This window comes from Mesoplodon bidens, assembly GCF_964165515.1.
Source record: "Mesoplodon bidens genome assembly, chromosome: 19".
Taxonomy (NCBI): domain Eukaryota; kingdom Metazoa; phylum Chordata; class Mammalia; order Artiodactyla; family Ziphiidae; genus Mesoplodon; species Mesoplodon bidens.
Genome location: NC_138179.1, coordinates 53,478,080 through 53,505,156, shown reverse-complemented (window position 1 = coordinate 53,505,156; position 27,077 = coordinate 53,478,080). Strand labels below are relative to the sequence as shown.

General features: G+C 52.9%; 2 protein-coding genes across 3 annotated transcripts; one reads left to right on the top strand and one right to left on the bottom strand.

Moving 5' to 3' along the window:
* Positions 1-944: 944 nt before the first annotated feature.
* Positions 945-11,315, bottom strand: PCGF2 (polycomb group ring finger 2). 2 transcript variants are annotated; one of them, XM_081220392.1, is made up of 10 exons: positions 11,221-11,315; positions 5,073-5,223; positions 4,374-4,470; positions 4,022-4,077; positions 3,883-3,933; positions 3,579-3,687; positions 3,352-3,406; positions 3,168-3,263; positions 2,042-2,122; positions 945-1,520 (listed from the first exon to the last, which is right to left on the bottom strand). In XM_081220392.1, the coding sequence occupies exons 2-10, from the start codon at positions 5,182-5,184 to the stop codon at positions 1,143-1,145; spliced, it is 1,035 nt and encodes a 344-aa protein (XP_081076518.1). In that variant the 5' UTR covers positions 5,185-5,223; positions 11,221-11,315; the 3' UTR covers positions 945-1,142. The 2 variants fall into 2 exon arrangements, with proteins under 2 accessions (XP_081076518.1, XP_081076519.1); XM_081220393.1 differs by lacking the exon at positions 11,221-11,315 and adding an exon at positions 10,489-10,507.
* A 4,380-nt stretch (positions 11,316-15,695) lies between these two features.
* PSMB3 (proteasome 20S subunit beta 3) lies at positions 15,696-25,933 on the top strand. The gene is made up of 6 exons (XM_081219511.1): positions 15,696-15,798; positions 16,121-16,305; positions 18,664-18,771; positions 22,427-22,604; positions 24,803-24,897; positions 25,818-25,933. Exons 1-6 carry the CDS (start codon positions 15,796-15,798, stop codon positions 25,864-25,866), a joined length of 618 nt encoding a protein of 205 aa, XP_081075637.1. The 5' UTR covers positions 15,696-15,795; the 3' UTR covers positions 25,867-25,933.
* The last annotated feature ends 1,144 nt before the right edge of the window (positions 25,934-27,077 follow it).

The window sequence follows — 27,077 nt, the reverse complement described above, 5'->3', positions numbered from 1 at the left end:
TTGCCTCCTCCCCTCGTCCCGATCCGACCTGTGTCCATTGGAGGAAGAAGTGGTGGGCGGGGCTCTGGTGGGGTCTGCCCCCACTTGACTTCTTGGGATGGAGCTGAGGTCAGATCTCACAGGTTCTGTCTTCTTGTGCTTTTAGATGCTTGTTGCTCTTTCCTGACTTGGCCTCAGCTGCGGGTGGGGAGGGCACTGGAGGACTGTTTGCCTTTGGCAAAATCTGGGGTCTGTGCTTATCTGAGGTCAACCCCGCCCCCTTCCACCTCTCCACTACAGGCCCCGAGGTGAGACTTCCCCATCTGCCTTGCTACTGCGGGCTCCTGGGTGGGGGGCGTGGGAGAAGGGGGTGAAGCGGTTCACAATGCTGACACCACAGTGGACGTTCAAGGGCTGAGGCCTTCTGTGGCCTCAGTCTTCTTTTCCACAAGATAAATGATGCAAAGGCCACACACACAGGGGAAAAAAAAAGGCAGAACTATCTATTACACAAAGTTTCTACTGCAAGGGGAGGAGGTAAGGGAGATGCCCTCTCCACTGCCCACTTGCTCCTCAGAACCAGGGGATAGGCTGCATTTGTAAAAGGCACTCTCTTAGCAATTCTCTGGACATTCAACAACGGCGGGGCGGGGGGGAGGGTACTGGTCAGGGCAGGACAGCAGCCAGGATGGGGAGAGAAGCAGGGTGGACCTCATACACAGCCAGTTCGAGTCGTGCCTAAAGCTCTGGGGGTTGGTGGGGGCCCCTCCAACACCGCACATGCCTTGGGAAACAGAAGGAGGGTGGGGCAGGGCTTCACCGAGCCTCAAGTGGCCCCACCAGTCCGCCTCTAGGCACCCCCAAAAACAGCAGAGCAAATTACACAAGACCGCCTAAAACGGGGCACCCCACCCCCCACGCATACACACACACATCAAGTCTGTTTCCTGTGGCATTTAAATTAATCTGGTTGGTCCATAGAAAATAAGTATGTATATTTGGTTTTTCCTATGTACATATATATATAGATTTATTTATAAAACCCATCCCCGACCCCTAAGGTGGGGGGAGCTGGGGGAAGTAGAAGAGGTGGAAAAGGGGGCCCAGAAAAAGTGGAGGGGTGGAGAGGCATAGTTGGAAAAGGAGGAAGAGGGTCCCTTTCCTCAAGTTAAGGGGGGCACGGGAGCTCCGTTGACAGTCATCTTGCGCCCCCTGCTGGTGGAAGGCGGTGTCTGCAGGCAGTTCGAGGTGCCCCCGTTGGCAGCTGTGGTGGCCCCACTGGCTGTGGCGGGGGGCGTGGGGGAGGTCGGGTGGGGGGCCGAGGGGCCATGGGAGCTGGGAGAGCCATGGGAGGGGGTGGCTGGGCTGGGCAGGGAGGAGGAGGTGGCCGGCAGGGTGGCAGGGCTGGGAGCCTTGTCGCTGACTGACTCACACTCAGACGCCCCGCTGGTATTGGTGCCCTCGGAGGGGGTGGGCGCTGTGGGCAAGGTGAGCCGCTTGCAGGCTGGCTGGACGCGATACTTGAGGGGGAGAGGGCCATTCTGCAGGGGGAGGGGAGGGGAGGGGAGGGGAGGGCGTCAGGAGAAAGAGGCTAATGGGGCAGCCACCCACCTTCACCCCACGGCACCCAAACAGGGAGAAGGGAAGGTCCAGGCCTTGGAGAGGAGAAAGACTGGGTAGAGAGGAAGAGACACGCGATGTGGGACTGACCAAGCAAGGCCGGAGAGACGGGGGCACACAGAGACCCAGAGAGGAAGAGGGCGCACGTGAGACCAGAGACAGAAAAAGGAGAGAGGGAGGCCGAAGAGCAGAAGGCAAAGCTCACTCCTCCACACCCAAACTGGGGCACGCGGTCTGCCCAGGGACCCTTTTCTCCTTCGGAGTGTGGGAAGTCATCCGTGAGAGAGCGCCCGGAGGCGGACCTGGTGTGTGGCAGGCCACCCTGGACACGTCCAGCTCATGAGACGAGGGATAAACTGTGATTAGAGCAGCGTGGCCCACGTGATGGCCCAGTGTCCCCTTTCGGCCCTGTCCCCTTGCTGGCACCACCCCACCCACTCACCCGCCGCCAGGGGTAGATGTAGGCGATGTCCATGAGGGTGTAGTATTCCTTCAGCGGCTCGTCCTCATAGAGAACCTCAACCTGGAGGAGGAAAGGGAGGACACGGCTCAAGCCTCCAGCTGTTTGGCAAAGAGGCTCCAAGCAGGTGGTCCCTCATTACTCCGGGGTTTCATGCTGGATTCGACTTCCCTATCAGAGTTGTTCCCACATAACTCCTGACCAGCAGGTGGGAAGGGATCCAAAGAAGATACCCACATCATCAACAGCCCCAGCCCCGGCAATCCACACGGCGGTCTGGGTCCCCTTCTATCTCTGGCACGTTCTCCAGAGGAGCGAACAGACAAAGAAAAGGCCCAGGTGAGAAGGAACTTGTGGAGCAATGACTCTCGCCCAGGCTGCACAGTGGAATCACACCAATGCTTGGATCTCACTCCCAGAGATTGTTTTAACTGGTATGACATGAATCGAGTTTTAATCTCGATAGGCAACCCCTCACGTAATTCTGACGTGTGGCAAGGTTTGGGATCCACTGTCCTAGAGCCTCAATAGTCCATGGACCAGCAGCACCGGAAGCACCTGGGAGCTTGCCAGAAATGCAAAATCTACTCAGTCAGAATCTGCATTTGGGGACTTCCCTGGCGGTCCAGTGGTTAGGACTCCGCATGCCTCTAGGTGAGGCAAAAAAAAAAAAAAAAAAAAAAAAAGAACCTGCATCTGCATTTTAACAAGATCTCTAGGGGATCATATACATATTCAAATTTGAGAAGCAAAGTCCTAAAGCTCCTTGGCAATTTCAGACTAGCATTCCCACAGCCAGCTGGCCCCAGGTAAGGCCCTGCATTTTTACACACACACCTCTGCCATAGTTCTAAACGTGCAAGCATGTACACACACACACACACACACACACACCATCTTGGTCTCCTGCACCTCTGCACACTGGCTTCAGCAGACGCAGACGGCCCCACCCCAATCTAGTTTTCAGTTACCCTTCTACACGGACTCAATTACACAACCGTGCAGGCCCTTGGTGACACCCAGCCAGCCCTGAACAATGGCTGAGATGCACAGATTGTCAGATACACCCACACACGGACACGTTTTTCAAAAGGGCCCAGGGACTCACCTTGTACTTGCTGGGCACATCCATCTTGTTGCGGAGAAACTTGGCGAGATGCATGACAGTCATGGCTGCTGGGCATCGCAGGAAGCGCACCCCTGTCTGGTGGGGGAGAGGCACCCAAGGGCTGGGGTCCACCCCGGCACTCTCCCAGCCCACACCCCGCTCCTGGGCAGGCCCCCGCACTCACTTTCTCCTTGTCACCATCCCCATTTTCCAGGGGGCCCTTCTTCTCTTCCCGGTCCCTGCAGAAGGAGAAGGAATGAAGCAAGGGAGACCCTGGAGCAGGCAGGATCTAACTGCACACATCCGGAAGGCCCTCCCGGAAGCACCCTTTCCTCCCAGAGGAATGGGGATGGCATGGGAGAAGGGACCCAGCCTAGGACCCCAAAAGGACCAGGCATGGGCCAGACTTGCCTGACGCCTTCGTAGAACTCGATGGAGAGGCTGACGATCTCGTCGTCGCTCAGGGCCCCCTTCTCCTGCTCCAGGACCTCACCACGGTCCTCGTTGGAGCCGTTGGGAACTGCGGAAGGAGAGAGCTCTGAGGCGTCGGCCTAGGAGGGGGGACAGGAGCCCCACCAAGGACCCAGGGATCTCAGAGCTCAGTGCGGTGAGCCCAGCCACCCCTGGGCTGGGGAGGCCGTGTGTGGTGCCCACCGGCCCTCCACGCATCTTATACCTGGGGCAGCGCCACGCGCACACACGTGAACACACCCACCTTCTGTCAGGGGGTAGGCTGCGTAGAAATCCCGCCTCCGTTTCATCTCATCTAGAAGACAGGGAGCAGGCTGAGGCGGGGAGCAACACGCTGGGCAGTGGGGGAGGGGGGGTGGCAGGATGATGAAGGGTGTAGGTACCTTTAAAAAGCCCAGGGACCAGTTTGTAGACGATGTCTTGAAGGGTTTTGTCAGATCTGGAAAGAAGCACACAGGGGCCTGTTGGCAACCACGTCCCCCCGACTCTCTAGCGTGGGGTCCCACCTCCCTTCCTGAGACCCAGGGCCCAGGCATGGGGGTCCCTAGGGGCCTCGTCTCTACCTCCCTAGAATTTCTCAGCTGGATACACCCCTGAGGGAAGAAAGGGGATTCGGTCCACGTCTGGTGCTTCTCCTTCACCTGCCACCCCGGCTTCAGGAAGCAAGGAGGGCTGGGGGACGGAGGGCGGCTGCCCCAGAGGGTGGGCGGGGACAGGAGGAAGTGCTGGGCCCACCTGATGCTCAGCAGCGGCCGGGTTTTGTGGACCTGTACATCGCACATGGGGCAGTACTTGTTGGTCTCCAGGTAGCGCACAATGCAGGTTTTGCAGACTTGGTGGGGGGGGGGGGGTTGTGGAGAGAGGAGGAAGAGTCAGCGTCCCCTTCATCACCCAGGACCCACCCCCACGCCCCCTGCTCGGGTTCAGGTATCCCCTCTTCTCCACCTTGTTCCCGCAGCTCAGGCCTGTTCAAGGACCCAACACAGTCCTGTCTCGCACAGATGGCAACTGCCCCTTATCATCCATCCTTGGGGGAGGACAGAGTGTGTGTGTGTGTGTGTGTGTGTGTGTGTGTGTAGCCAGTGTCATGTACCATGCAGAAGGTGAGCCCCAAGTCCCAAGTCCCCCGGACGGAGTACAAAACAATAGCCAACCTATTAGACACCTCCCAGGGTCCTTGACCCCCAGCCACAAGCCCGTGGTGCACACCAGGGCACTTGCATCTTCAGGGAGTGCCATTTCAGCCACAGAGGTTCAAGGAGAGAACTGAGATTTCAGGTAAAAGTTCCCCAAATGAACTTCTGAGCTGAACCTTCCAGTATCCCCTCCAAGGCAGCCTCTCAGGGACCTGGGACCCGCACCAGACACACGGATATATTTGCTCTTCAGGGCAGAGGCCACCCACCCGAGGAGCAGCCCCTCGACCCAACTCACAGGAATGCAAGCACTCCACGATGGTAGTGGCATCGATGAAGTACCCCCCGCAGAGGGCACACATGAGGTGAGGGTTCAGCTCCGTGATTTTAATCCGTGTGGTCCGATGCATGATGCCGGGGTGGGGGGCAGGGGACTGGGGAGCGTCACCCTGGGAAATAAACATGGAATCAGGAACCCACAGAGCCAAGAGCCCCTCCCACACTCTACGCCACCTGCCCCACAAGCGACATCGCTCCTGGGCCCAAGGCCCTTCCTTTCACTTTAAGGCCGGACAGGGTGCACGTGCGGGGATGGTTCTTTCTGACCCCCTGTGAGTGTTCACTGGGTGCCAGGGGCTCTGGAGATTGCATGACCTTGAGCAACGAGGTGAGGTTCTATCTCAGGACAGCAGAAAGACTGAGGGTAGACCACAGGAAGTACTACTCAACTCTCCAGAGGATGTGGGGAGGCAGGAAAATGGAAGAGAGCGGAGTTTTAGAAAATCTCCCTGATCCCAATCCATATTCACGCAAGTGAACTCACCAGGAGCTATAAGGAAACTGAGACTCCTGACTGGGTCTTTCTACCGCATCCTACCCTCCTTCCATCCCATCACTCCTTCTCCAGGAAGCGTTCCCTGGAAACACTGGGGGCACATCCGCCCTAAGGCTGAAGGGGGCACCCCATAACTTGTCCTTGCACGGCTGCATCCAGCCCCAGCCCCAGCCCCGGAGCAGCTCCCTGGAAATGCACCATATGCTGACCATGCAGGTTCTAGGCCTGGTGCTCAAGCAGGAAATACTGAGGATGGTCCTTATGTGCCCAAAGTTGGGAACACGCAGCACCAGCCCACCCCCGCCCCGGGCACGGCCCTGGCCTCTGCAGGTTAACTGCAAAGTCTGGGCAAAAAGACTGCGACTGCCTCTGCCACAGGAAGGCCACCATGTGCCCCGACAAAGAGCCTGCTCACGTTGCCCCTCCCAGGCACACGCAGGAATCTCCCCACGTGGGCACTGCTACCCACCCACCGTATCCTGTCTGCAACCTGGCCACAAGCTGCCCAGTGACAGACCACAGGCTCTCAGAGATGCCTGCCAAAGCTATGCTATGCAGAAAGTTCTCCCCACAGCCCACCAAGTGCCCAGCCAGGCCCTGGCAGGGTCCGGGGAGGAAAGGCAAAGCCCAGGTCTGGACTGGCTGATGTGCTTACTTCTTGGTATAGAATTCCAACCTGCGCCCAGAAGCGATGGCACCTCCCTCCCCTTTCCCAGAGTAGAAGCCCGAGGGGCAGGGCTTGGGAGGGCGGCTAAGTCCCGACAGCTCTTTTACAGCATACATCCTTCTCTCCTTTCCAGAAAGATTTCTAAAGCCAACACGTTGGGTTTTCTAGGACCCAAAATTCACAGCTGGGAATCAGCAGTTTCTATAGAGACCCCAGAATGAGTTTGGCCAGGACCCAAACAGCCAACAGAGGCTGGCCAGAGACCGAAAGAGATGGAGAGACACAAAGGCCACATGTGAGAGAGACACCAAGTCGCAGGGCAGACAGAGAGGAACAAGCAAGCCCAGAGCCAGTGGAGACGCAGCGGCCAAGACCTGCAGACATGGCCCGAGGAAGGAAAGGGGTTCCCGCCTCCCCTCAGCCAGCTCTCCCTGCATGGGTCCCCTCTTCATAATTATGTAGAAGCCTTGCTGGCTACTACACTGTTTGGTCGTTCCCATAGTAACCCCTGGCAAGATGCCCAAATATTATTACAACCATCCAGAGGAGGGAACAAACTCCAAGTGGCTGACTCGCCGAGCGTGTGTAATATCCATCAGATGCGTACATGCTGCTGGACCTCCAAAGGTACTTCATGTGACTGCTTGCCCCATGTGTGTGCCTTGTCCAAATGAATCTCAGTGTGTGTGTGCACAGCCAGAAACAAAACATTTTGGGGTCTGATAATGTATGAGGGTCCTGGTTGCTATTGGCATATCTCATGCCTTCTTTTCTCTGTCTCTCACACACACTTACACACACACACACACAGGCGCTTCACACTGCCTTAGCCACCTCATTCACATACTCACTGTGTTTTCAAAACAGACACTTGCTTTTAAGAACTCCCGTGCAGTTCCTTCCAGGCCAACTGTGGCCTCAACATGCAAGAGCTCCTAAGCAAATGGCCGTGACCCTCACCCTCTCACTTCTGCGAGCACTGAGACCAAGACTACCCCTCAAGCTCTGTTCTGGATGCACGGGTGAAGGTAAGAGCCGTGGTGCTTTTACTGGATGAAATGTTCCTCCTTCTCCCTTTAAGAAATGAGCCCCGGGCTTCCATGGTGGCGCAGTGGTTGAGAGTCTGCCTGCCGATGCAGGGGACACGGGTTCGTGCCCTGGTCCGGGAAGATCTCACATGCCACGGAGCGGCTGGGCCCGTGAGCCATGGCCGCTGAGCCTGCGCGTCCGGAGCCTGTGCACCCCAACGGGAGAGGCCACGGTGGTGGGAGGCCCGTGTACCGCAAAAAAAAAAAAAAAAAAAAAAGCCCCCTTGCCACACTCCCTGCTCCCCCCCACCGACCCCATCCCCAGGGGCCTCAGACCTCTGGGGCTGGGGGTGGGGAGAAGCACTGATTGGTTCCTCACCTGATTGCCATGGTTACCTGCAGGGCCCTTCCAGCAGGTACTGAGAACAACTGTAAACAGGAGCTCTGTTCCCTCACCCACTCACCATCTCTCTCCCCCCATGCGGCCCCAGGGCCCCACACCTCATACCCAGCTCCTCCCCAGCTGCAACTGGCTGGACCTCCAGCTCCCATCACCTTCGGGAAGAGCCTGAGGGTGAAGGAGAGGGAGAGACAAGTCCCAAGAAGCAGAAAAAGGGAGACTAAGGGCCATGTGGAAGTGGCCCTGTGGAGCTCTGGAGGCTTCCACAGGTCAGTACTGACCACATCCCCACAGTGGACCTGAGCACTGTCTCCCACCCACAATACCTCCCCCAACCGGGGGCGAAGTCCTTCAATATCTTCTGTCCCCAAACCACTGTCTTTGCAAGGGCATCATGGTGGAACAGCCCTTGCTCCTGGCCCCTGGTGCCCCGGGTTTCAGCTATAGTGGCAGGAAAGGAGCTTGATCAGCACCCAGCACCCAACCCCAACTCCTCCTTGCCATCCAAGCCTGGCATGTGTCCTTCCCCATCCTCAAAGCCCCCTCCTTATAGAGATCACCCCCCATCTCTCCATTCTTACCAGTCCTTCTCTGGAAGCTCCCCCGTAATCTAGACTTCTCCCAGTGTCAGTTATTTTTTCTTTTTCCCCTGCAGAAATAGCCAATCTCTGATGACCCAGAGGTTCCCTTCTGCTCCTTCTGATGCCCAGCTACAGAAGTCTTTGCTCTGCTTTCCCTCCACATGAAATTCACCCAACTCCCTCGCTAGAAAATCCCCAAGTCTTGGGAAGAGTCACTGAAGGTCACATCCAGACATCTAGAATTGCAGAGGTGGAAGGGATCTTATGAGAAAGCATCTTGTCCAGTCCTTTCGTTTTACAGATGAAGAAACTCAGAAAGAAGTGACTTGTCTCAGGTCATGCAGTCACTCGGTGGCAGTTCTAGGACTAGACGCGGCCTGACTCCCGTTCCAGTGCTCCTTCCACACTGGCACCCAGGCCGGGCTTCCTACTCATCTAAGGAACCAGTAAGCCTGGCCTGACTCCATCCAGGCAGGCGGAAGGTAGAAGGACTCCAGGTTCCACAGAAGACCCTTCAGTGAGCCATCTGGGCCAGAACGTAACCAACAGCACACATTCTCGCTTTGAAGTAGGAAGCGGGGGCAGAGGCGACTGGCCTCACCCAACTCTCCTGATACAGATATGGAAGCAGGCTCTGTGGAAGCTCAGTGAGCCAGACTGCACTGGGTCCCAGGAGTTCGGGTTCAGCTGTGCAAGCCTGTGTATTTGTGTGTGTGTAGGGAGAGTAGCGGGTGGAGGTCTGTCTGGGGCACCGTCAAACTCTCAATGTTCCCTGATCCTTGCCCTTGGGTGGAGGATCTGCGCCTCCCACCAGCAGCATCAAAAAAGTCCTCTAGTCTCCTGGAGACAGGATCACTCTACCTCCCTCCCTTTCCCACCTCTCGGCTTCCTAAGATCAGACAAATACAAAAATCCAGAATATATGTGTGTGCCAGATACACACACACATATACACACACAGCCAGACACACCCCCTCCATTTCTCTCTCACATTCACAACACACAAGGCCAGACACTTGGCCAGACACACACACAGACACACCCCATCACACATACAGCCAGACCAGAGCCAGGCCCACGCTTGCCAGATGTACAAGCCGCCCCCACCCACCCCAGGAGCACACAGTCCGACATCCCTGCGTGAAACGAGAGCTGCAAACACACACCACCCTTCTGTGTATCCCCGGTCTACCGAGGGCAAATTATAACATTAGTCTTCCAGCAACAAAGGCAGTGCAGCTCCCAGCCTCGCTCTGGGGGCCAGAGGCTGGAGGAGTGGGGTGGGCATCCAACCTGCACGAAGATGTCACCTCTTCCTGTTCAGGCTCTCTCCATTCCCATGGCAACAGCTCCATCAACCAAGATCTCCCAGGGAAGACCAGAAGCAGGAGAGAGCACCCGCCACAAAGACTTCAACTTGAACCCCACCCAGCTACACTCTGGATCCCAAGTCCCAAGTCTCACCTCAGGCCTGTTTCCTGCCTCTTTCCAAGACCTCAACCCCAACTCCAAACCAGGAAACCCCGGGGAAAACCTCCCCACCGAAAAGCTATAACAGAGCTGCCTTTATGCTCCTTCTCCAAGTACTAGCACCTTGGAACAGAGTGGAGAGGGGGAGGAAGAGAAATTATAGAGTTTCAGGAACAGATGCAAACTGCAAGAGGCCCAGAGAAGGAGGCTTAAGAACGGAGTGGGAGACAACCAGGAGACCCACCCCCCCGCCCCCAGCGACAGGGAGCCCTGGAGACTGAGGCAGCGCGGGGCGGGGGGGCGCTCTCTGAGAGACAAAGACCAGGGGGAAGCGCGGGGCAACGCTTCCACAATATTTACAGGCAAATTCACCATTCCCAGGCCTCCTCCTTCGCCACCTCAAGCCATCCGGAGCAATTCTGGGCAGACGGGGGCAGTGGGGGAGGGAGAGAGGCATGCCTGGGCCCCCCGTGGAGACAGGAGGGTCAGGGGTGTCTGCTCGCCGAGGGGTCCCATCCCCTCAGAAACAGAAGCAGGAGGACCTAGGAAAGGAGGGGGCAGTCGGGCTCCCCAGTGGGAGACCGGCCAGTCCGCCAGCCCCCTCCTGCATCTGCGGGCGATAGGAAATATCGCGATAAATCTTCCCATCTCCATTCTACTCCCTCCACCCCGGCATCCCCAGGAACCTGGGTCAGAAGATCAGAGACCCCAGTTACCGGGTGGCCGCTCCTACCTTCCCTAGAGCCAAACTTTCGGCGGGGCCCGAGGAGGGGTGTTCCGGAGAAAGAGGCTCCGCCGAGGTGGCTCGGGGAGGGGAGGGGGCGGGGCGCCCAGTCCCGGGATGGCGGGGGGAAAGGGACCGACTGGGGGAGGTGCCCGAGACGACCGGTCCCGGCAGGGAAGAGCGCCCTCCCCCGGCCCCGCGGCAATCGTAAAGCTCGTCCCCTTCCTCCCAGCCTCAAGTCCTCGCGCGTCCACGACGCCCCAGTGCCCAACGAAGAAACCGAGAGCGACCCCTCCCCAAACCGAAAGGAGTAGTGGGAGAGGTCCAGGAGCTGGCTCGTGGGGAGGGCTAGGGGGGCAGAGATCCGCCCCAGCGCGGAGCCCCAAAGCCCCTGTGGCTGCCTCGGGCCCTCCCCCTCGCTACCTCGGGAGCAGGGTCTAGGGGGGCTGAGGCACAAAGAGGTGGTGGTCGAGGGAGACGCCAAATCGCTAAAAGGGGAATGCACTTCGGCCATCTTGGAAGGGAGGAAAAGGAAAAGGAGAGAGAAAAAAGGGAGAAAGAAAGGCGGACGGGGCGAGCTAGGACAGGGGCCGGCGGGGGTGGGGCGGAGACGCGAGAAGGCCCGGCTCAGAGCCTACCCCCACAGGGGTTTGTAAAGAAGGATGTACCGGCTCCCAGTCCCAGTCCCCAGATGGTTACGGGGTAGGAGAAGGAGGGAGAGGGGAGTCCGCGTCCGCTTACCTGGGTTCGGGGTCCGGTGGGTCTCGGGGAGGGGGGGATGGGAGGGAGGGAGGGAAGGGAGGGGAGGGGGGCCGCAGCCGTGTCGCTCGCTCGGGCGGCGAGAGGGGAGAAACCTACGGTAAGAAAGGAGTTTGTGAAAGCGGTTTGGGGTGGGAGGGAGAGAGGGGAGGGGAGGGGACGGAGGGGGGAGGGGAGGGACCAGAGTTCGGAGGCGGGGGGGAGACAAAATGGCTTTTTTCCTCCAGACAAGAGTAGGTCCCGCCCACCACTCACCCACGTGACCTCATTCCTTCAGGGTGTTTGCGGAGAGGGGAAGAGGAGGAGGGGGAGAGGCTAACAAGGCTGCGCCCCCAACCGGGTGCCGGCCCCCCCAAAACTAGACCACGACCTCACCCTTCCTCAACTAACCCCTGCCCCCCAAATATGTGTGCGCCCCCCCATCCCCTGACCCTGCGATCCTCGACCCTAGCTGGAGCGCCTGGAAAATGGTGAGATGCGGACTGGGCTGAAATGTGGCTCGCTCTGCAGCCCTCCACCCCTCGGCCTCGATGGCAATGTGCTCAGGCGGGGGGACGCGACGCTTCTGGCCACGAGTCCGGGTTATTTTCATTCACTTAAGTGACACTCCCTTGAAATTAATAACTGCATGGGTGAGAGCGAGCGTCTCCTCCCCACTCCCCTTGCCCTCTCGGCGGCCCGATCGGCGGCTCTGAAACGCTGCGCCGGAGACCCGGCCCGGGCGCTTCGAGGGAGCAAACCGCCGGGAGGACGGAGGCAGAGGCCTGGAGGGACGTCTCGCGGCGAGGGCTCGGTTTGCTGTGGTGGAGGCTGGCGCCTCCGCTGTGCTTGGTCAAGATCGGAACACAACCTGGGCCGGGAGGCAAGCTGAAGACGTCAGCTCAGGCTCCGGGCCCGGGACACAGTAACCCGGCCTAACGCGAGAAGCCCGAATGCACTCGAAAACAAGGCGCCGGGACTCGGAAGTGGGCCCGCGCTTTTTTCCTGCCGGGCACTTATTCCCGCATTTTTCGCCCGCGCGCCGATTGCGCCCCGACCTCTGCAAGGTTGGTGCGCCTCGCTCGCCCAGGCGGCGGGAGGAGTCCGGCGAGCGCAAAGGCGGCTGGTGCCCGCCTACTCCGATCGTTGCTCCGGGCTCCGGTACCCAGTGGCTCCCGCCGGGAGGAGAAAACTAGGAGAGAGCTTGGAAAAGCTTGGAGCAGCAGCTGAGGCCGGCGCCGGGGAAGCCGATCGATACTACGTTATGGAGACTACCGTGGGCCCGCCTCATTAGATTAGGACGGTCTATTCGCGTATTCGTTATTCAGGATTTATTAGGGATGATCATTATGTCAGTCGCTCCAAAGAGCTCGATTAGCCGGCCAGAAGCGCCATTAAGCGCACTGGCGGTGGGTGGCTCAAGTTAGGAAATTAGGAAACGAATCTTCAGCAGGCATCCGACCGCCTTCCTCTTCCTCCTTCCCTCCTCTTTCGCAGCCCAGGCAGACCCGAAGCTGAGGCCCCCAGGCTGAATGCTTTCACCCTTTAGCTGGCGACAAGAAGACCTGCGGACACTGGCCGCCAAGTGACCCCAGCTTCAGTCTTTGGCGCACACCCACCGAGTGGGGGCGGGGAGGAAGAGGAAGGGCTGGAGAGATTTCCGCCCAGAGGGGGTGGTCCCCGCGGGAGCTGGGCTGGGGAGGATTCGGTCACCTGCTCTCCCTTCCTTCCTTGTGCGGGGAGACCGGGAGTTCGCCGCCCTTCACGGAAAGGGGGCTCTTGGCGTGGACCGCCCACTGTCCCTGGGGCAAGTGTGTTGCCGGCATCCTGGACTCTGCCCGGGAAGGCTAGCGCATCCTCTACGGTCCTCCAGTCACCCTGCGGGGAGGGGAGTGCAGCAGGGACTCCTGGTCTGCCACTCCTTTCGGGCTAGAAGATCCCGGGCAAGAGAAACCTGTAGGGGTTTCGCTAAGGTCTCGGTCTCACCCATGATCCACAGGGGGAGGTGGGAGGATATCTGCTACTGGGAAGAAGGCTGACGTCCCTCTGAGTCCCCACTGCAGCCCTTTAATCCTGGAGTGCTGCCCGAGGGGACGACCGTGCTCACTGGGAATCCGTTCATTTGTTCCTCAGTTATTAAGCGCCAATCACGAGCAAAAACACAAGACAGAAGACCCCACGACCCACGAAAGCTTCATTTTAATCACTTCCATCACTTTCCAGTCCCCATATCCCTGGCCCTTCTGGCTTTATCAGGAGAACCTCTGACCAAACCTTTCTCACTTCTGAAGTTCCCAGGTTTCCCGACAAAGAAGTACCTGTCCTGTGCCATTGTCAAAGGCTACACTAAACACAGGGGATATAAAGCTGATGAGCCGGGCTTTTGCCCCACAGGGTGCTCACAGGCCGGCGGGGGCAAGCAGGAGGGTTACGCAGCCTGTCCCGTTAGCTTTTATGGGGACTGTGTATCCTTCCGTTTGCCGCTTACCACCCCCCACCCCCGCCCCTGTAAGCTCGAGGTAAGGGTGGGTGAGCACTGGGCAAGGCTTTCAGAGAGGCTTCCTCTGAGCCCAGTCTTGAGGAGACACCAAATGTGGAAGGGAACTGCTTGAGAGAGTCCTTAGCTTAGCTCCTCTTAAAAGCGGAGGCTCCCACTCCCAGCCCAGGGAGGCACCTCTGGCGGACATGAGATGCCAAAGCTTCCCCTCCATTGTGTTAGTTGTAGTATTTCAGGAGGTCACCTAGCTGACAAACTCTTCATCAGAAGAGTCACTGTGTGTATCATAGACTAGAAGTTTCCAGAGGGCAGGAACTCGGGAATCTAGGTAATTATTTCCAGCACATATACGAAGAGATACTGCGAGGATAAGATCTCCTGGAAGAGGATGACAATGGTAGGAGAGGGCAGCTCCTCTAGGGATATTAGGACTATCTTTACCTGTGTTCTTTACTCCTTCACTCTCCCCAAAACAATGTCCTTTGTCAGATTCTGCTCCTATTTCCCCATCCTCTTCCCCGCGTCTCTGTATTTCTAGAAAAAAAACCTGTTTTTTTGTTGTTGATTTATTTTTTCTCATGCTTCTCATATTAACTGCTTCTCTTTCCCCTCTCTCCATTTTTTCCGGGTCTTCCTTCCACCCACCCGCCTATTTCTCTGTCGTGTCCCCTCTTTCTGTCTCTCTCCGTACATCACAGCTGTGTTCTCCCTTTCTCACCTTTCTCTTCATCCCTCAATTGGTCGCTGCCTTTGTCTCTCGCACTACTTTATTCCTTTCCGAATGTAATATTTCGAGATTGTAACATTGATTGAAGCAGACAATGTAGACAAAAACCTGTCTTTGCCTTTCCTGCAATCCAGCTTGGGGGCGGGGTGGGAGGTAGGCGGAGGAGGGAAGTGCTGGAGACATTATCCCGTCATTAACGGAACAACGAATTTTCAGTCACAACGACCCTCTGATTAGCTATACAAAAAGTGTTGTCCGCTATTTCAATACAAAATTTGGCTTTACAGCGGTTGGGAGAATAATGCCTTTAGGTTTTCCTTTTCAGGGTGGGAAAAAAAGCAGGTAGCGTCCCTGGGTGGGCTCGAACCACCAACCTTTCGGTTAACAGCCGAACGCGCTAACCGATTGCGCCACAGAGACGGTGATAACTACCCGTATCGCAGTGAGCCGAGTCAATGGGAGTGAGCCTGCGACAGCGCAGGACTCGGAAATTCCATAACCGGACGAAAGAAGTCAGACCCAAAGAAGGGTCCGGATCTGGGGAGGAGAGCAGGCAGGACGTGCTCGCCTCCCCTCCATTGGCTCGGGGGTGGCGGAAATCGTCGCCAGCCTCCTCTGGATCTTAAAGTTGGGGGAGCCCTGATGTCCCTCTTTAGGGTGATCTGAGATTGGGGATACGTGAAGTCGACCTGCTGAGAGTCCCCATAAGCAGAACCACCTTCGGCTTCCAAACGTCCCCTTTGCAGCCCAACCCCTACAGCCGCAGAATACGCGCGACACCCTCCCTGTGCCCCTCCCCCCTCGCAAGAGTAAATACGCACTTTACGGGCACCTCTTAAATACTAGGCACAGCTCTAGTCCAGTGCATGTCCAGAGCCTAGCATGGTGCCTGGCATACAACAGATGTAAGGATTTCTGGAATGAATAAATGAAACAAACTTCATGAGTAATATGCCCGACCCACACAGCGTGCTCTTAACCAACCCCGTGGCCCTTCACTGGAGCCAAAGGCCCTTATCTCGGGTTTCACTAGCCCACGTGGGCGCAGGTTCCGGCCGGCGTCTCCTGCGCCCAGAGACTGAGTCCACCGCTATACCAGCTTGCACCGCGACGCCGGGCTCTTCCGCACTGAGAGTGACTTTTCACTTTGCGCTTTCCTCCCCTTGGTTTTGGCTTCTCAACCAAACTCCTGTCTGATGACTGACAAAGATTCACAGCCAATAGGAAGCCAAAATGTCCCGGAAGGGTCGGCCTCCCAGCCAATAGAGAGAAAGCAGCGAGAGTGGTTGCGCAGTGAGGCCCATAGGAGGTTTGCTGGAGTTGTGGCTATTGGAGGTCCTAATACGCCGCAAACATGGTGAGGTGGGGAGCAAGGAGAAGGGACACGGGGTAGGGATTGAGGAATGGGGAGGGGTGTCATGGGGAGTTTGGGAGGCGGAGAGGCCTGGTGGTCGATTGAAGGAAGCGGCTCCAGTTTGAAGGGGGAGCGGACCGCGGTGAGGACCGAGGCAGGGAATGGGGCTCCTCGCAGCCTCACAGCGCTCATCTCAGAGCTGGAGTTCAGGGCGTCCAGGCGCCTCCAGAGTGGAGGACGATGCGTACAGGAGCCTCCGAATCAGGGGCTGCGCCGGGCCGTGTTTGGCCCCTCGCGCTGAGCCCTTCCGCTCTGTCTGCTTCAGTCTATTATGTCCTATAACGGAGGGGCCGTCATGGCCATGAAGGGGAAGAACTGTGTGGCCATCGCTGCCGACAGGCGCTTCGGGATCCAGGCCCAGATGGTGACCACGGACTTCCAGAAGATCTTTCCCATGGGCGACCGGCTGTACATCGGCCTGGCCGGGCTCGCCACCGACGTCCAGACAGTGTAAGTGTCAGGGGTCCCCACCTACACCCAGGCTTCTTCTTGGACCATTCTTGCCTAGCGGCTTGAGTGGCGTGGGTGTTAGTCATCTACTAAACAACATCAGTGAATCTGAGACTTTGCCGAACACCGTAAGCGATAGAGTGGTATCCTAGCCAACTTAGCAGCATTTACTCTGTGCCAGACACTGTGGAAAGCACCTTACATCCATGGACTTTAATCCTCTTAACCACGTTACCATGTTGTTGTCCCATTTTGCAGATGAGGAAACTGAGGGTCACAGAGAGTGTATTGCCCAAGATGTAAGCTAATGAATGACCCCCAGGATCCCAATCTCTGAGGCCAAAGCCCATGCTCAGCCCCTAAAGAACTTCAGGTCTAGTTGGGAGAAAAGGCAGGCATACAGAAAGATAACTAACCCATAATGAGCTGGTGCATATTAACTGCTAGAGTAGTTAGTCACCTAGTTGATAGTGGTTCTGTGAGAGAAGGGAGAGTCTGGGAGATGAAATAGGTGGCTCTTGTGATGGTCCGGGTGTGAAGGTTGTAGTTCTGATGGGGTGGTGAGGTGGGAAAGGAAAGGAAGGCATTTCTGAGGGTTGTTGCTGACCAACCTTAGCGGCTACTTGGTTATTGTGAGGCCAAAGAGTTAACCATTGAAGTCGGGGTTCGTGTCTTTTTTATTTGTTATTAGTATCTATTCTGGTACTTGGCATGTAGGCAATCCAGAAGTGTTTTAAAGATGATTTCTGTTTGGAGCATGTTGACTGAAATATAGGAATTGGGAAGACTGGTTTTAGGGGAAAGGTGATGACTTTGATTTTGATACCAATTTTATTTTTATTTTATTTTATTTTTATTTTTTGGCGGTACATGGGCCTCTCACTGTTGTGGCCTCTCCCATCGCGGAGCACAGGCTCCGGACGCGCAGGCCCAGCGGCCATGGCCCACGGGCCCAGCCGCTCCGCGGCATGCGGGATCCTCCCGGACCGGGGCACGAACCTGTGTTCCCTGCATTGGCAGGCGAACTCTCAACCACTGCGCCACCAGGGAAGCCCTTGATACCAATTTTAAAGGGACAAGGCAAGCCAAGTAGAAACATCTTCTGAGCAGTTGGGGTCTTGAAATTATATCTCAGGGCTGGATAGGCATTGGTGATTTGTTAAATCTATGGGAACAGATTCTGGAGAGACGGAATACACCAAGGGAAAACATAAGCTGCAGCTCCAGAGCTGAACCGTGTGTTCAGCAGTTGGGGAAGAAGAGAGGCCAGTGGAAAAGAGGGTCAGCGTTTCAGGAGGGAAGATGTGGTCACAGGTGGCCTAAGGAGCAGCAGTTCCCGGACTTAGTTCTTAGAAGATTGATAGTTCACTAAGGTGGGTGGGAGCTTGTCAGAAAATTTTCTGTCTCTTTTCCCTTAAACCTCTCTAAAGTCTCAAGAACGTATATTTTGGAAACTCTTCCTGAAATCTAACCAAACCAGCCCTTTTTTTCCATTGTTGGTGGAATCAGAGAATGATAGCTTAGCATTCCTGTCAGTATGAAGGCCCCCACCAGCCTTCCTCTCTCCAGTCACTGCTGTTCCCTTCACACTATTTCCTCTTCTTCAGGAGCCTCTCCTCACCGAGTTGGCATGTTTGTGGGCAGTAATTGCCAACTTTGCTGGGCCTCCGTTTCCTCAGCTGTATGATGAAGCTTAGGTCGTGTCTAAGGCTCTTCGTTCTGGTGTCCTGTTCCTCATTGCTCTGCTTCCAGCATGGATGTCACTGGTCTGTTCCCTGCAGGGCCTATCCCTGGGCTCTGAGATGGGACTGGAGGAGGTGTGGCCTACTTTCTTGGGCGCCTTTCACTCCATTAGTGCAGCAGCTGCTGCTTATTAGCACCCATACATTATCTCACAAAATAAGGTGACTTATTTTGTCCCTATCTTAGGGATGGAAAAATTAAGTGGTAAGATGAAGGCTTAGCCCAGGTCAGCTCTCTCAGTTCACTGCTCTTTCTACTGTAAGCTGCCATCACTATGTCTGCAGGCAGACTCCTGCCCAGCGTGTACTGTATAAACTATTCCTCAAAAAAGTGGGGGGAGAATCCACTTCTTAACTCCCCTTTTCTCACCCTAAAAAAAAAGTATGAGAAAAAAGGTTAGCAGAGTGGCATGTTTGTGGGTAGAAGTGTTGGACCAGACTGAAAAGCGGATGTGAGGCTGGACTTCTGGTAAGAAAATGACTGGCAGATGGGGAGGAGTCTCTTGGCAGGGGCTGGGAATGTGTGTCTCCTTAGGCACCTCCCAACCTCCATGAGGCGGACACCAGGGGACATTCAGCAATGACTTACTAACTCACTTTTCTCCTTTTACCACAGTGCCCAGCGCCTCAAGTTCCGGCTGAACCTGTATGAGCTGAAGGAAGGTCGGCAGATCAAGCCTTACACCCTCATGAGCATGGTGGCCAACCTCTTGTATGAGAAACGGTGAGTAGAAATGTAGCCTGGGACTCGGGGAATGCAGAAACCTTTGATTGGGCAAGTAGTATGGAGGGGGCACCCAGGAAGGAGATTCCTCCTCGTTGACTCATTTCTTATTTGCTAGATAGTATCCTTATTTTCTGGGTCTTTTCTGTGGACCTAACAACCAAATAGGAAAGAAAGGGCTACTTCAGAAGAAGGCAGGGAATGCAAACAGCAAGTGAAGTTGCTCCCAGGAAACAAAATTAACGCTACCAAAGTGTGTCCTGGCGTCTCCCAGCCAGGAGCCACCCTTACCCAAGAGCTTATTCTGTTGTCATCTTATTATGTTGAGCATCTTATTAGATGCTCTGGAATACACGGAACCTAGGAATTGGGTATGTTAACTTTTGACATTTGAGGACTTTATGATGAGAAAAGAAGGGGCCCCTAACTGTAAAATTCAGTGCAGAAGCTGGGATGAAATTGAAGGGAGAACCCTGTAGGTACTTTCCCCACCCACCTCTGCGCAGAACTGGGTGGCAAATGGGAATGTAAAATGATGCAGCCACTATGGAGAACAGTATGGAGGTTCCTTAAAAAACTAAAAATGAAACTACCATATGAACCAGCAATCCCACTCCTGGGCATATACGTGGAGAAAACCATAATTCAAAAGATACATGCACCCCAGTGTTCACTACAGTGCTATTTACAATAGCCAGGACATGGAAGTAACCTAAATGTCCATCAACAGAGGAATGGATAAAGAAGATGTGGTACATATATACAATGGAATATTACTCAGCCATAAGAAGGAACAAAACTGTGCCATTTGCAGAGACGTGGATGGACCTAGAGACTGTCACACAGAGTGAAGTAAGTCAGAAAGAGAAAAAGAAATATCATATATTAAAGCATATATGTGGAATCTACAAAAATAGTACAGTTGAACCTATTTGTAGGCAGAAATAGAGACACAGATGTAGAGAACAAACGTATGGACACCAAATGGGGAAAGGAGGGGTGGGATGAATTGGGAGATTAGGATTGACATATATATACTACTATGTATAAAACAGATAACTAATGAGAGCCTACTGTATAGCACAGGGAACTCTACTTAATGCTCTGTGGTGACCTAAATGTGAAGGAAATCCAAAAAGGAGGGGATATATGTATACATATAGCTGATTCATTTCATTGTACAGCAGAAACTAACGCAACATTGTAAAGCAACTATACTCCAATAAGAAAAAAAAAATGGCCATAAAAAAAAAAGACTGGGTGGCAAGAAGACAGGTTAAGCTTTTTTTCTTTCCTTTTTTTTTTTTTAACTTTTTATTTTGAAATAATTTTAGACTTTATAGAAAAGTTGCAAAAGTACTCTTTAGCTTTCAAAACTAAGTTTTTGCCATTTCCATACCTGGAGCAATATTATTGTCTTTTTACTATTAAAAAATAAACAAAACAAATGGTTACCTTTTTTTTAGGTTTATGTTAATATCCTCAGCTATGAATTGTCTGCCATATGTAGTAACCATGTTTATCAAAATCCAAAATTGAGAAAGGCTTAACAAAAGTTTTTTTTTTTTTTTTGCGGTACGCGGGCCTCTCACTGCTGTGGCCTCTCCCATTGTGGAGCACAGGCTCCGGACACGCAGGCTCAGCGGCCATGGCTCACGGGCCCAGTCGCTCCGCGGCATGTGGCATCCTCCCAGACCGGGGCACGAACCTGTGTCCCCTGCATCGGCAGGCGGACTCTCAACCACTGAGCCACCAGGAAAGCCCCAAAAGATTTCTTAAAACTGGTTCATGGGGGTGGGGGGAGAGGTCTTTATTTTTCTTTCTTTTTTTTTTTTTAATTTAGGTGTAATTGATTTACAATATCATATTAGTTTCAGATATAGGGAGGAAGTCTTACAAAGTTGTACAGATGAACTCATATTTAGGTATATATTTAATGGCTCATGTTTACTCATAATAAAAATACAGGACATTGAAGCTGACCTGGAAAATTCTAGATTCTTAGCTACTGTAACCAGGAGCTTTCTCTACAAGCCCAACTGAAATCATTGATTTTCCAGCAGGATAGGCTAATGCAGTGATTTGCAAAATTGAGCCATGTACAGACCCTTTTTAAAGTAAATAACTTCTCATGGACCCCAGAGAATCCACCCAAGCACCTCTGTGAAACACTGCCAGTAAAAAGTAAACAGTGACCTTTAGGTGGTACCGTGACATCGACATGACTGGAAGTACAAACGCAGGCCCTGAGCCATGTTGTATTTAGTTTTAAGGTTGTTACCCAGATAATACAGGACATTCTTATATTAACTTTGTTTTCAGTTTATTGAGAGGAAAATACAAAATTTAAGATGTTAGAGAAATTTGATACCTAGGGGTCTGTTTGAGAAATGCCAGATCAAAGCACGCTACTCCAACCTCTTCCTCCACCTTACAATTATTATTTTTTTATTTAGAATTATTTTTTACAGAGTTGTAACTTAAGATCATGCCCATAGAAATTACTGAGAGCTGATATAAGACATGGAAAATGTCTGTTTACTTACTGTTTCTACTGAGGATAATGGCCATTACTTTTTGAGTATTTTCTATTTTCTATCTAAATGTCCCTAAGATTGATTCTTCTCAAAGCTCAGGGTCTAGAACAAGTTTCTGATAAGCTGTAACTTCCTAATGGCAAACAATGAAAATAACCCAGCTCACTGAGTATCCTTCTTTGCTTTGTCTGCTGGGAGACTCAGAACAAAACTTTGTGTTTTGTCTGAGTGTCTTGTATTCTTGATTTTGGGGTTGGTTTTTTTTTTAGCTGGTGCATAGGAAGAACTCTTTTTTTTTTTTAATTAATTGAAGTTGATTTACAATGTTGTGTTAGTTTCTGGTACAGCAAAGTGATTCGGTTATACATATATATGCATATTGTTTTTCATATTCTTTTCCATTATGGTTTATTACAGGATATTGAATATAGTTCCCTGTGCTATATAGTAGGGCCTTGTTTATCTCTTTTATATATAGTAGTGTGTATCTGCTAATCCTAAACTCTTAATTTATCCCTCCCCACTCCCTTTCCCCTTTGGTAACCTAAGTTTGTTTTCTATGTCTGTGAGTCTGTTTCTGTTTCATAAATAAGTTTCATAAATAATTTTAGATTCCACATAAGTGATATCATATGGTATTTGTCTATCTTTTTCTGACTTACTTCACTTAGTATGGTAATCTCTAGGTCCATCCATGTTGCTGCAAGTGGCATTGTTTTAGCGGTTTGGTTTTACTTTTCAGTGTTTTTTCTACAAACTGCTTCAAATCCTTTTTTGAAAGGAGTAAAGGTATAGGTGTATAAATAGAAGATTGAATGGTGATAGGACCTGGATGAGGATAGGGAGAGTAGGTTAAAAAAAACACAACAACAGAATTCCCAAAGAAAGGAAGAGGAAGAGAGGGTCAGGGTGAGGAGGATATGAAGGTAAGTGTCAGAGAAAAGAAGAAAAAGTCTTAGAGCATTGCTAGATGCCAGGAGAGGGGGAAAGGGGATTGTCCCAAACGGGCCCTCCACTTTCCTCCCTGGGTCTGGGCCGGGGCCTTGTCTGAACAGGCCTGAACAGGAAAGTGACTGTTCTTGAGCTCCACTTTCTCTCTCTGCTCCTGGCCCCCACAGGTTTGGGCCCTACTACACTGAGCCGGTCATTGCTGGATTGGACCCGAAGACCTTTAAGCCCTTCATTTGCTCTCTAGACCTTATCGGCTGCCCCATGGTGACTGATGACTTTGTAGTCAGTGGTACCTGCACTGAACAAATGTACGGGATGTGCGAGTCCCTCTGGGAGCCCAACATGGTGAGTTGGTGGCATATGGAGCGGGGCTGGGTTCTGAGGTGCCCACCCCTTGGCCATCAGGGGAAAATGTGTTTACCTGGCAGGTAATGGGAAGAATGGTGCAGGTAGGAGAGAAAGCCACAGCTGCTGAGCCTTGGAAGGGTGTCCAGAAACTCCATCTGCCAGGGCCTTGGCTCCCAGGGAGAGCACCTTCCATGAAGAGACCTGTCAGATATTTGCTACAACAAATAATCCCCACGTTGGGTTTACAGGGTTCTCCTATCCATTCATTGGACACACATTTAACAAGGTGTAGGGTTAGGGGCAGCTCAGAAGAATGGGCTGTGGAGTCCAGTCTGTGGTTGGAAACCCAGATCCACCTACCATCTCATTAGTTATGTTCAGGGTGAGTCACTTTACTTCTCTGTGCCTCCACTTCCTTAGCTGTAAAATGGGGATAATAATAGAATCTGTTTTATGAGTGGTGGTGTGAGGAAATCACCTGGGAAGATTGGAACAGTACCTGCCAGGGTTGGCTGTTGTGCCAGCTCTGCCAGGCTCCGGGGAAACCAGATAGTCTGTCTTCAAGGGCTTACTGCAGTCTAATGAAATAAGACAGACCCACAAATACCTGTTGAAATGAAGTTTGCCAGGAACAGGAGGAAAGAAAGGGCCTGGTTGGCAGAAGGAGCAGCCTGTGCAAAGGTCAGAAGTACAGAAGGGGCCCAATGTGTTTAGTGACTGGGGAGAGCTTGCTGTGGCTGCTGGAGTGCAGGCAGAATGGGGGGCGAGAGGAAGGAGGAGAGTGAAATCAGGATGAGACGTGGAAATGCCTTGGATGCCACGCCAAGCAGTTGGAACTTTTTTTTTTGAATTTTTGAATTTTATTTTTTATATAGCAGGTTCTTATTAGTTATCCATTTTATACATATTAGTGTATACATGTCAATCCCAGTCTCCCAGTTCATCCCACCCTCACCCCCACCATCCCCGCTTTCCCCCCTTGGTGTCCATACATTTGTTCTCTGCATCTGTGTCTCTATTTCTGCCCTGCAAACTGGTTCATCCGTACCATTTTTCTAGGTTCCACATATATGCGTTATTATACGATATTTGTTTTTCTCTTTCTGACTTCACTCTATATGACAGTCTCTAGATCCATCCATGTCTCTACAGATGACCCAGTTTCGTTCCTTTTTATGGCTGATTAATATTCCATTGTATATATGTACCACATCTTCTTTATCCATTTGTCTGTCGATGGGCGTTTAGGTTGCTTCCGTGACCTACCTGGCTATTGTAAATAGTGCTGCAATGAACATTGGGGTACATGTGTCTTTTTGAATTATGGTTTTCTCTGGGTACATGCCCAGTAGTGGGATTGCTGGGGAGTATGGGAGTTCTATTTGTAGTTTTTTAAGGAACCTCCATACTGTCCTCCATAGTGGCTGTATTAATTTACATTCCCACCAACAGTGCAAGAGGGTTCCCTTTTCTCCACACCCTCTCCAGCATTTGTTGTTTGTAGATTTTATGGTGATGCCCATTCTAACTGGTGAGAGGTGATACCTCACTGGAACTTTTTCTTCTGACATGGTGTCAAAGGCAGTAAGAGACCTGAGGAACCAGAGGCCTGCAGGTCGGTGCGGCGCTGAGGTCCTGAGCAAAGAGAGTGGCAGTGGGGGAGCGGGGCAGCCAGAGTCTAGAGTACTTGGTCACTTAAAACAAAAGTGAGGGAGGTGGACATGCTGAGGACACCTGAGTTTTCTAGCTAAGCCAACCAAGATAGAGGATGTGGTGGATGCAGCAGGTTTGGGGGGAAAATGGGTTCATGGTTGGACAGGTTGAGTTGTGCAATACCTCTGAGCCACCCCAGAGGAGAGTCCATGAGATAGCTGGTAAAGCACATAGGAGCCACGGGGATTCTTCCCCCATTTTACAGAAGAGGAATTGAGGCTTAGTGGAGGGACATTGACTTGCTCAAGGTCACACTGCTGGTTAGCGGAGGAAGTGCAGGGCTTGAACTATATCTTATGTAACCTTGCTGCCTTCTGAGAAGGAGCTGAGGGGGCTTCTCGCATCCAGGGAACCATCCCTCACTCCAGACACGGGAGGGGCCAGAGCTGGGCACCTTGAGCCTAGAGAAGAGAGAGTTAAGGGGCCACATCAAGTGAGGGTCCAAGGCTCTGGGGATTGAAAGGTTTCTGCTCCGTCGGCAGGATCCAGAACACCTGTTTGAAACCATCTCACAAGCCATGCTGAATGCTGTGGACAGGGACGCAGTGTCAGGCATGGGAGTCGTTGTCCACATCATGTAAGTATGCATTGGGAGAAGTCTAGAAGCTCTGCAGACATGTGCCTCTCCCCTCCTGCACAAACACCCCACCTTCCCAGCCCCCTAGTCAGGTGTGAAATAAGGTGCTTGCAGCAGGCCCAGGATAGCAGAAATCCATGCTTCCTAAGGGTGGCAGCTAAGGTGGGAACCTACCCAGATTCCCCTGGCCTCCGTCTGGTGAGGCTCCATGTCCCCGGGTCTCCTCCCTTGCTCACAATAGACATTTCTTTCCTTCCTGAACACTGTCCCCGAAGTCTCAGGGACCTCTGTGGGGATGAGCCACAGCAGAGCTACTGCAGATCGATCGGAATAAATCCTGGGTGGTTCCTCTCCTCTCCCGGCTCACACCAGCATGGAACCCACAACTGTGTGGTGTACTGAGCCCTGGCAATGTTTTCCAACCCCCCAGCCAGATGCCTGCCACCCTGTTTCCCTCTGACTTGTTTGGGGCTGTCACCAGGAACCTGGTATCCTCCCAACAGCTTTCCCTGGGAACCTCCCAGAACAAGCATTTGGACCCTTTTGTTACGGGGTAACCTGCTTAATTACTGTGAAAAACAGGTTGGGGCTAATACAGAGAACTTACCACCCCAAGGATCTTTTCCCTTCACTGGAGTGAAACACCTCACACCTCCTTCCTGAGTTACTTGTTCCCTAGGCCTGGGGAGCTCCTTCCCTGCTTCGGAGCGCTTCCCACTCCAGCCCTGAATCATCCCAACTCTTGATGGCTCCACCTATGGAAATGTCTCCATTCTCCCCTTCCTCACCACAGGCCAGGAAAACAGGCTAACATTAGTGTAACATGGGCAAAACAGTTAACCCCAGAGTTAGGACAGCTGTTCTAGTTTGTTCTGCGTCTAGAATGGGTGTAGATGTTCTGTGACTTTCTCCCTCCGCAGTGAGAAGGACAAAATCACCACGAGGACACTGAAGGCCCGAATGGACTAACTCTGTTCTTCCCAGAGCCCACTTTTTTTTTTTTTTTTTTTAAATAAAAGATTTTCTTTCACTCCTGCTTCTTTGTCTTAGAGTGTTTTACCACAGATCTCTGTCCCCAGTTGGGCAGTTACAAATAGCTACTTGGGGTATAGCTCAGCCCTCAGGTTTTCTTGACTTGCAGCGTGCTCCACTGGTCCACCAGTGGGGATAGTATCTACAAATCACTGGTTGGGTACCTGCTATGTGCTAGTCCCTGCACAAAGTGCTTTACACATTCTAGAATTTAATCATCATATTGACTCAAGGTAATATACATTAATTATCCTTGTTTAATGACAGTTAAATAACTTGCCCAGGGCCACTCTGTGGTAGGGCAAAGATGTCAACCCACATTCGACTCCAAAGCCTAGCATCCTTTTTACTTAACCCTTGGAAAACGCTTAAATCTTTTTTGTTTCAGGTAGAAATTTGGCCAATATCCATAAGTAATATCCTTGCACATCAGTGTTTCTTTTTTGTGTGTGTTTTTTTTATTTTTTATTTTTGGCTGCGTGGTGTCTTCGTTGCTGCGCGTGGGCTTTCTCTCTAGTTGCGGTGAGCGGGGGCTCCTCTTCATTGCGGTGCGTGGGCTCCTCATTGCGGTGGCTTCTCTTGTTGCAGAGCACGGGCTCTAGCCGCGCGGGCTTCAGTAGCGTGGCATACAGGCTCGGTAGTTGTGGCTCACGGGCTCTAGAGCACAGGCTCAGTAGTTGTGGCGCACGGGCTCAGTTGCTCCGCGGCATGTGGGGTCTTCCCAGACCAGGGCTCGAACCCGTGTCCCCTGCATTGGCAGGCAGATTCTCAACCACTGCACCACCAGGGAAGCCCGAGAACCACTAGATTTTAAGCTAAAAGTTTAGATGGAGAACCGGAGGCACACAGAGGTGACTTGTTTAAGTCAGCAACATAGCTAGTCAAGGGAGAGCTAGGACAGGTGTGTCGCGTGTGTGGCTCCCAGCAAGTGTTGGTTCTCCGCGGCTGGAGAAGTGAGGGGCTGTTGGTCCATTCCTCAGCGAGTGTGGTAATGGCAGCTGACAGGCAGATGCTCCGGTGCCTGTGCTCTTAACCGCTGCTTATTAACTGCATCTGAGAGTGGGTGACCAAAGTCATTGACTGTTCTTTCCCCAGACTCAAGCCATACCCTGATGTAGCCCAAGCAGCCCCTAAAACTGGGACTAAAA

What these genes read in the sequence shown, in the direction of transcription:
- PCGF2 (XM_081220392.1), bottom strand. Translation starts at nt 5,184, where the DNA reads ATGCATCGGACCACACGGATTAAAATCACGGAGCTGAACCCTCACCTC. An exon ending in CGGCCGCTGCTGAGCATCAG is followed by an intron (nt 4,078 to 4,373) that starts GTGGGCCCAGCA and finishes GCTTCTTTCCAG; the next exon opens with ATCTGACAAAACCCTTCAAG. An exon ending in ATGTGCCCAGCAAGTACAAG is followed by an intron (nt 2,123 to 3,167) that starts GTGAGTCCCTGG and finishes TTCCTCCTCCAG; the next exon opens with GTTGAGGTTCTCTATGAGGA.
- PSMB3 (XM_081219511.1), top strand. An exon ending in GCCACCGACGTCCAGACAGT is followed by an intron (nt 16,306 to 18,663) that starts GTAAGTGTCAGG and finishes CTTTTACCACAG; the next exon opens with TGCCCAGCGCCTCAAGTTCC. An exon ending in CCCTCTGGGAGCCCAACATG is followed by an intron (nt 22,605 to 24,802) that starts GTGAGTTGGTGG and finishes CTCCGTCGGCAG; the next exon opens with GATCCAGAACACCTGTTTGA.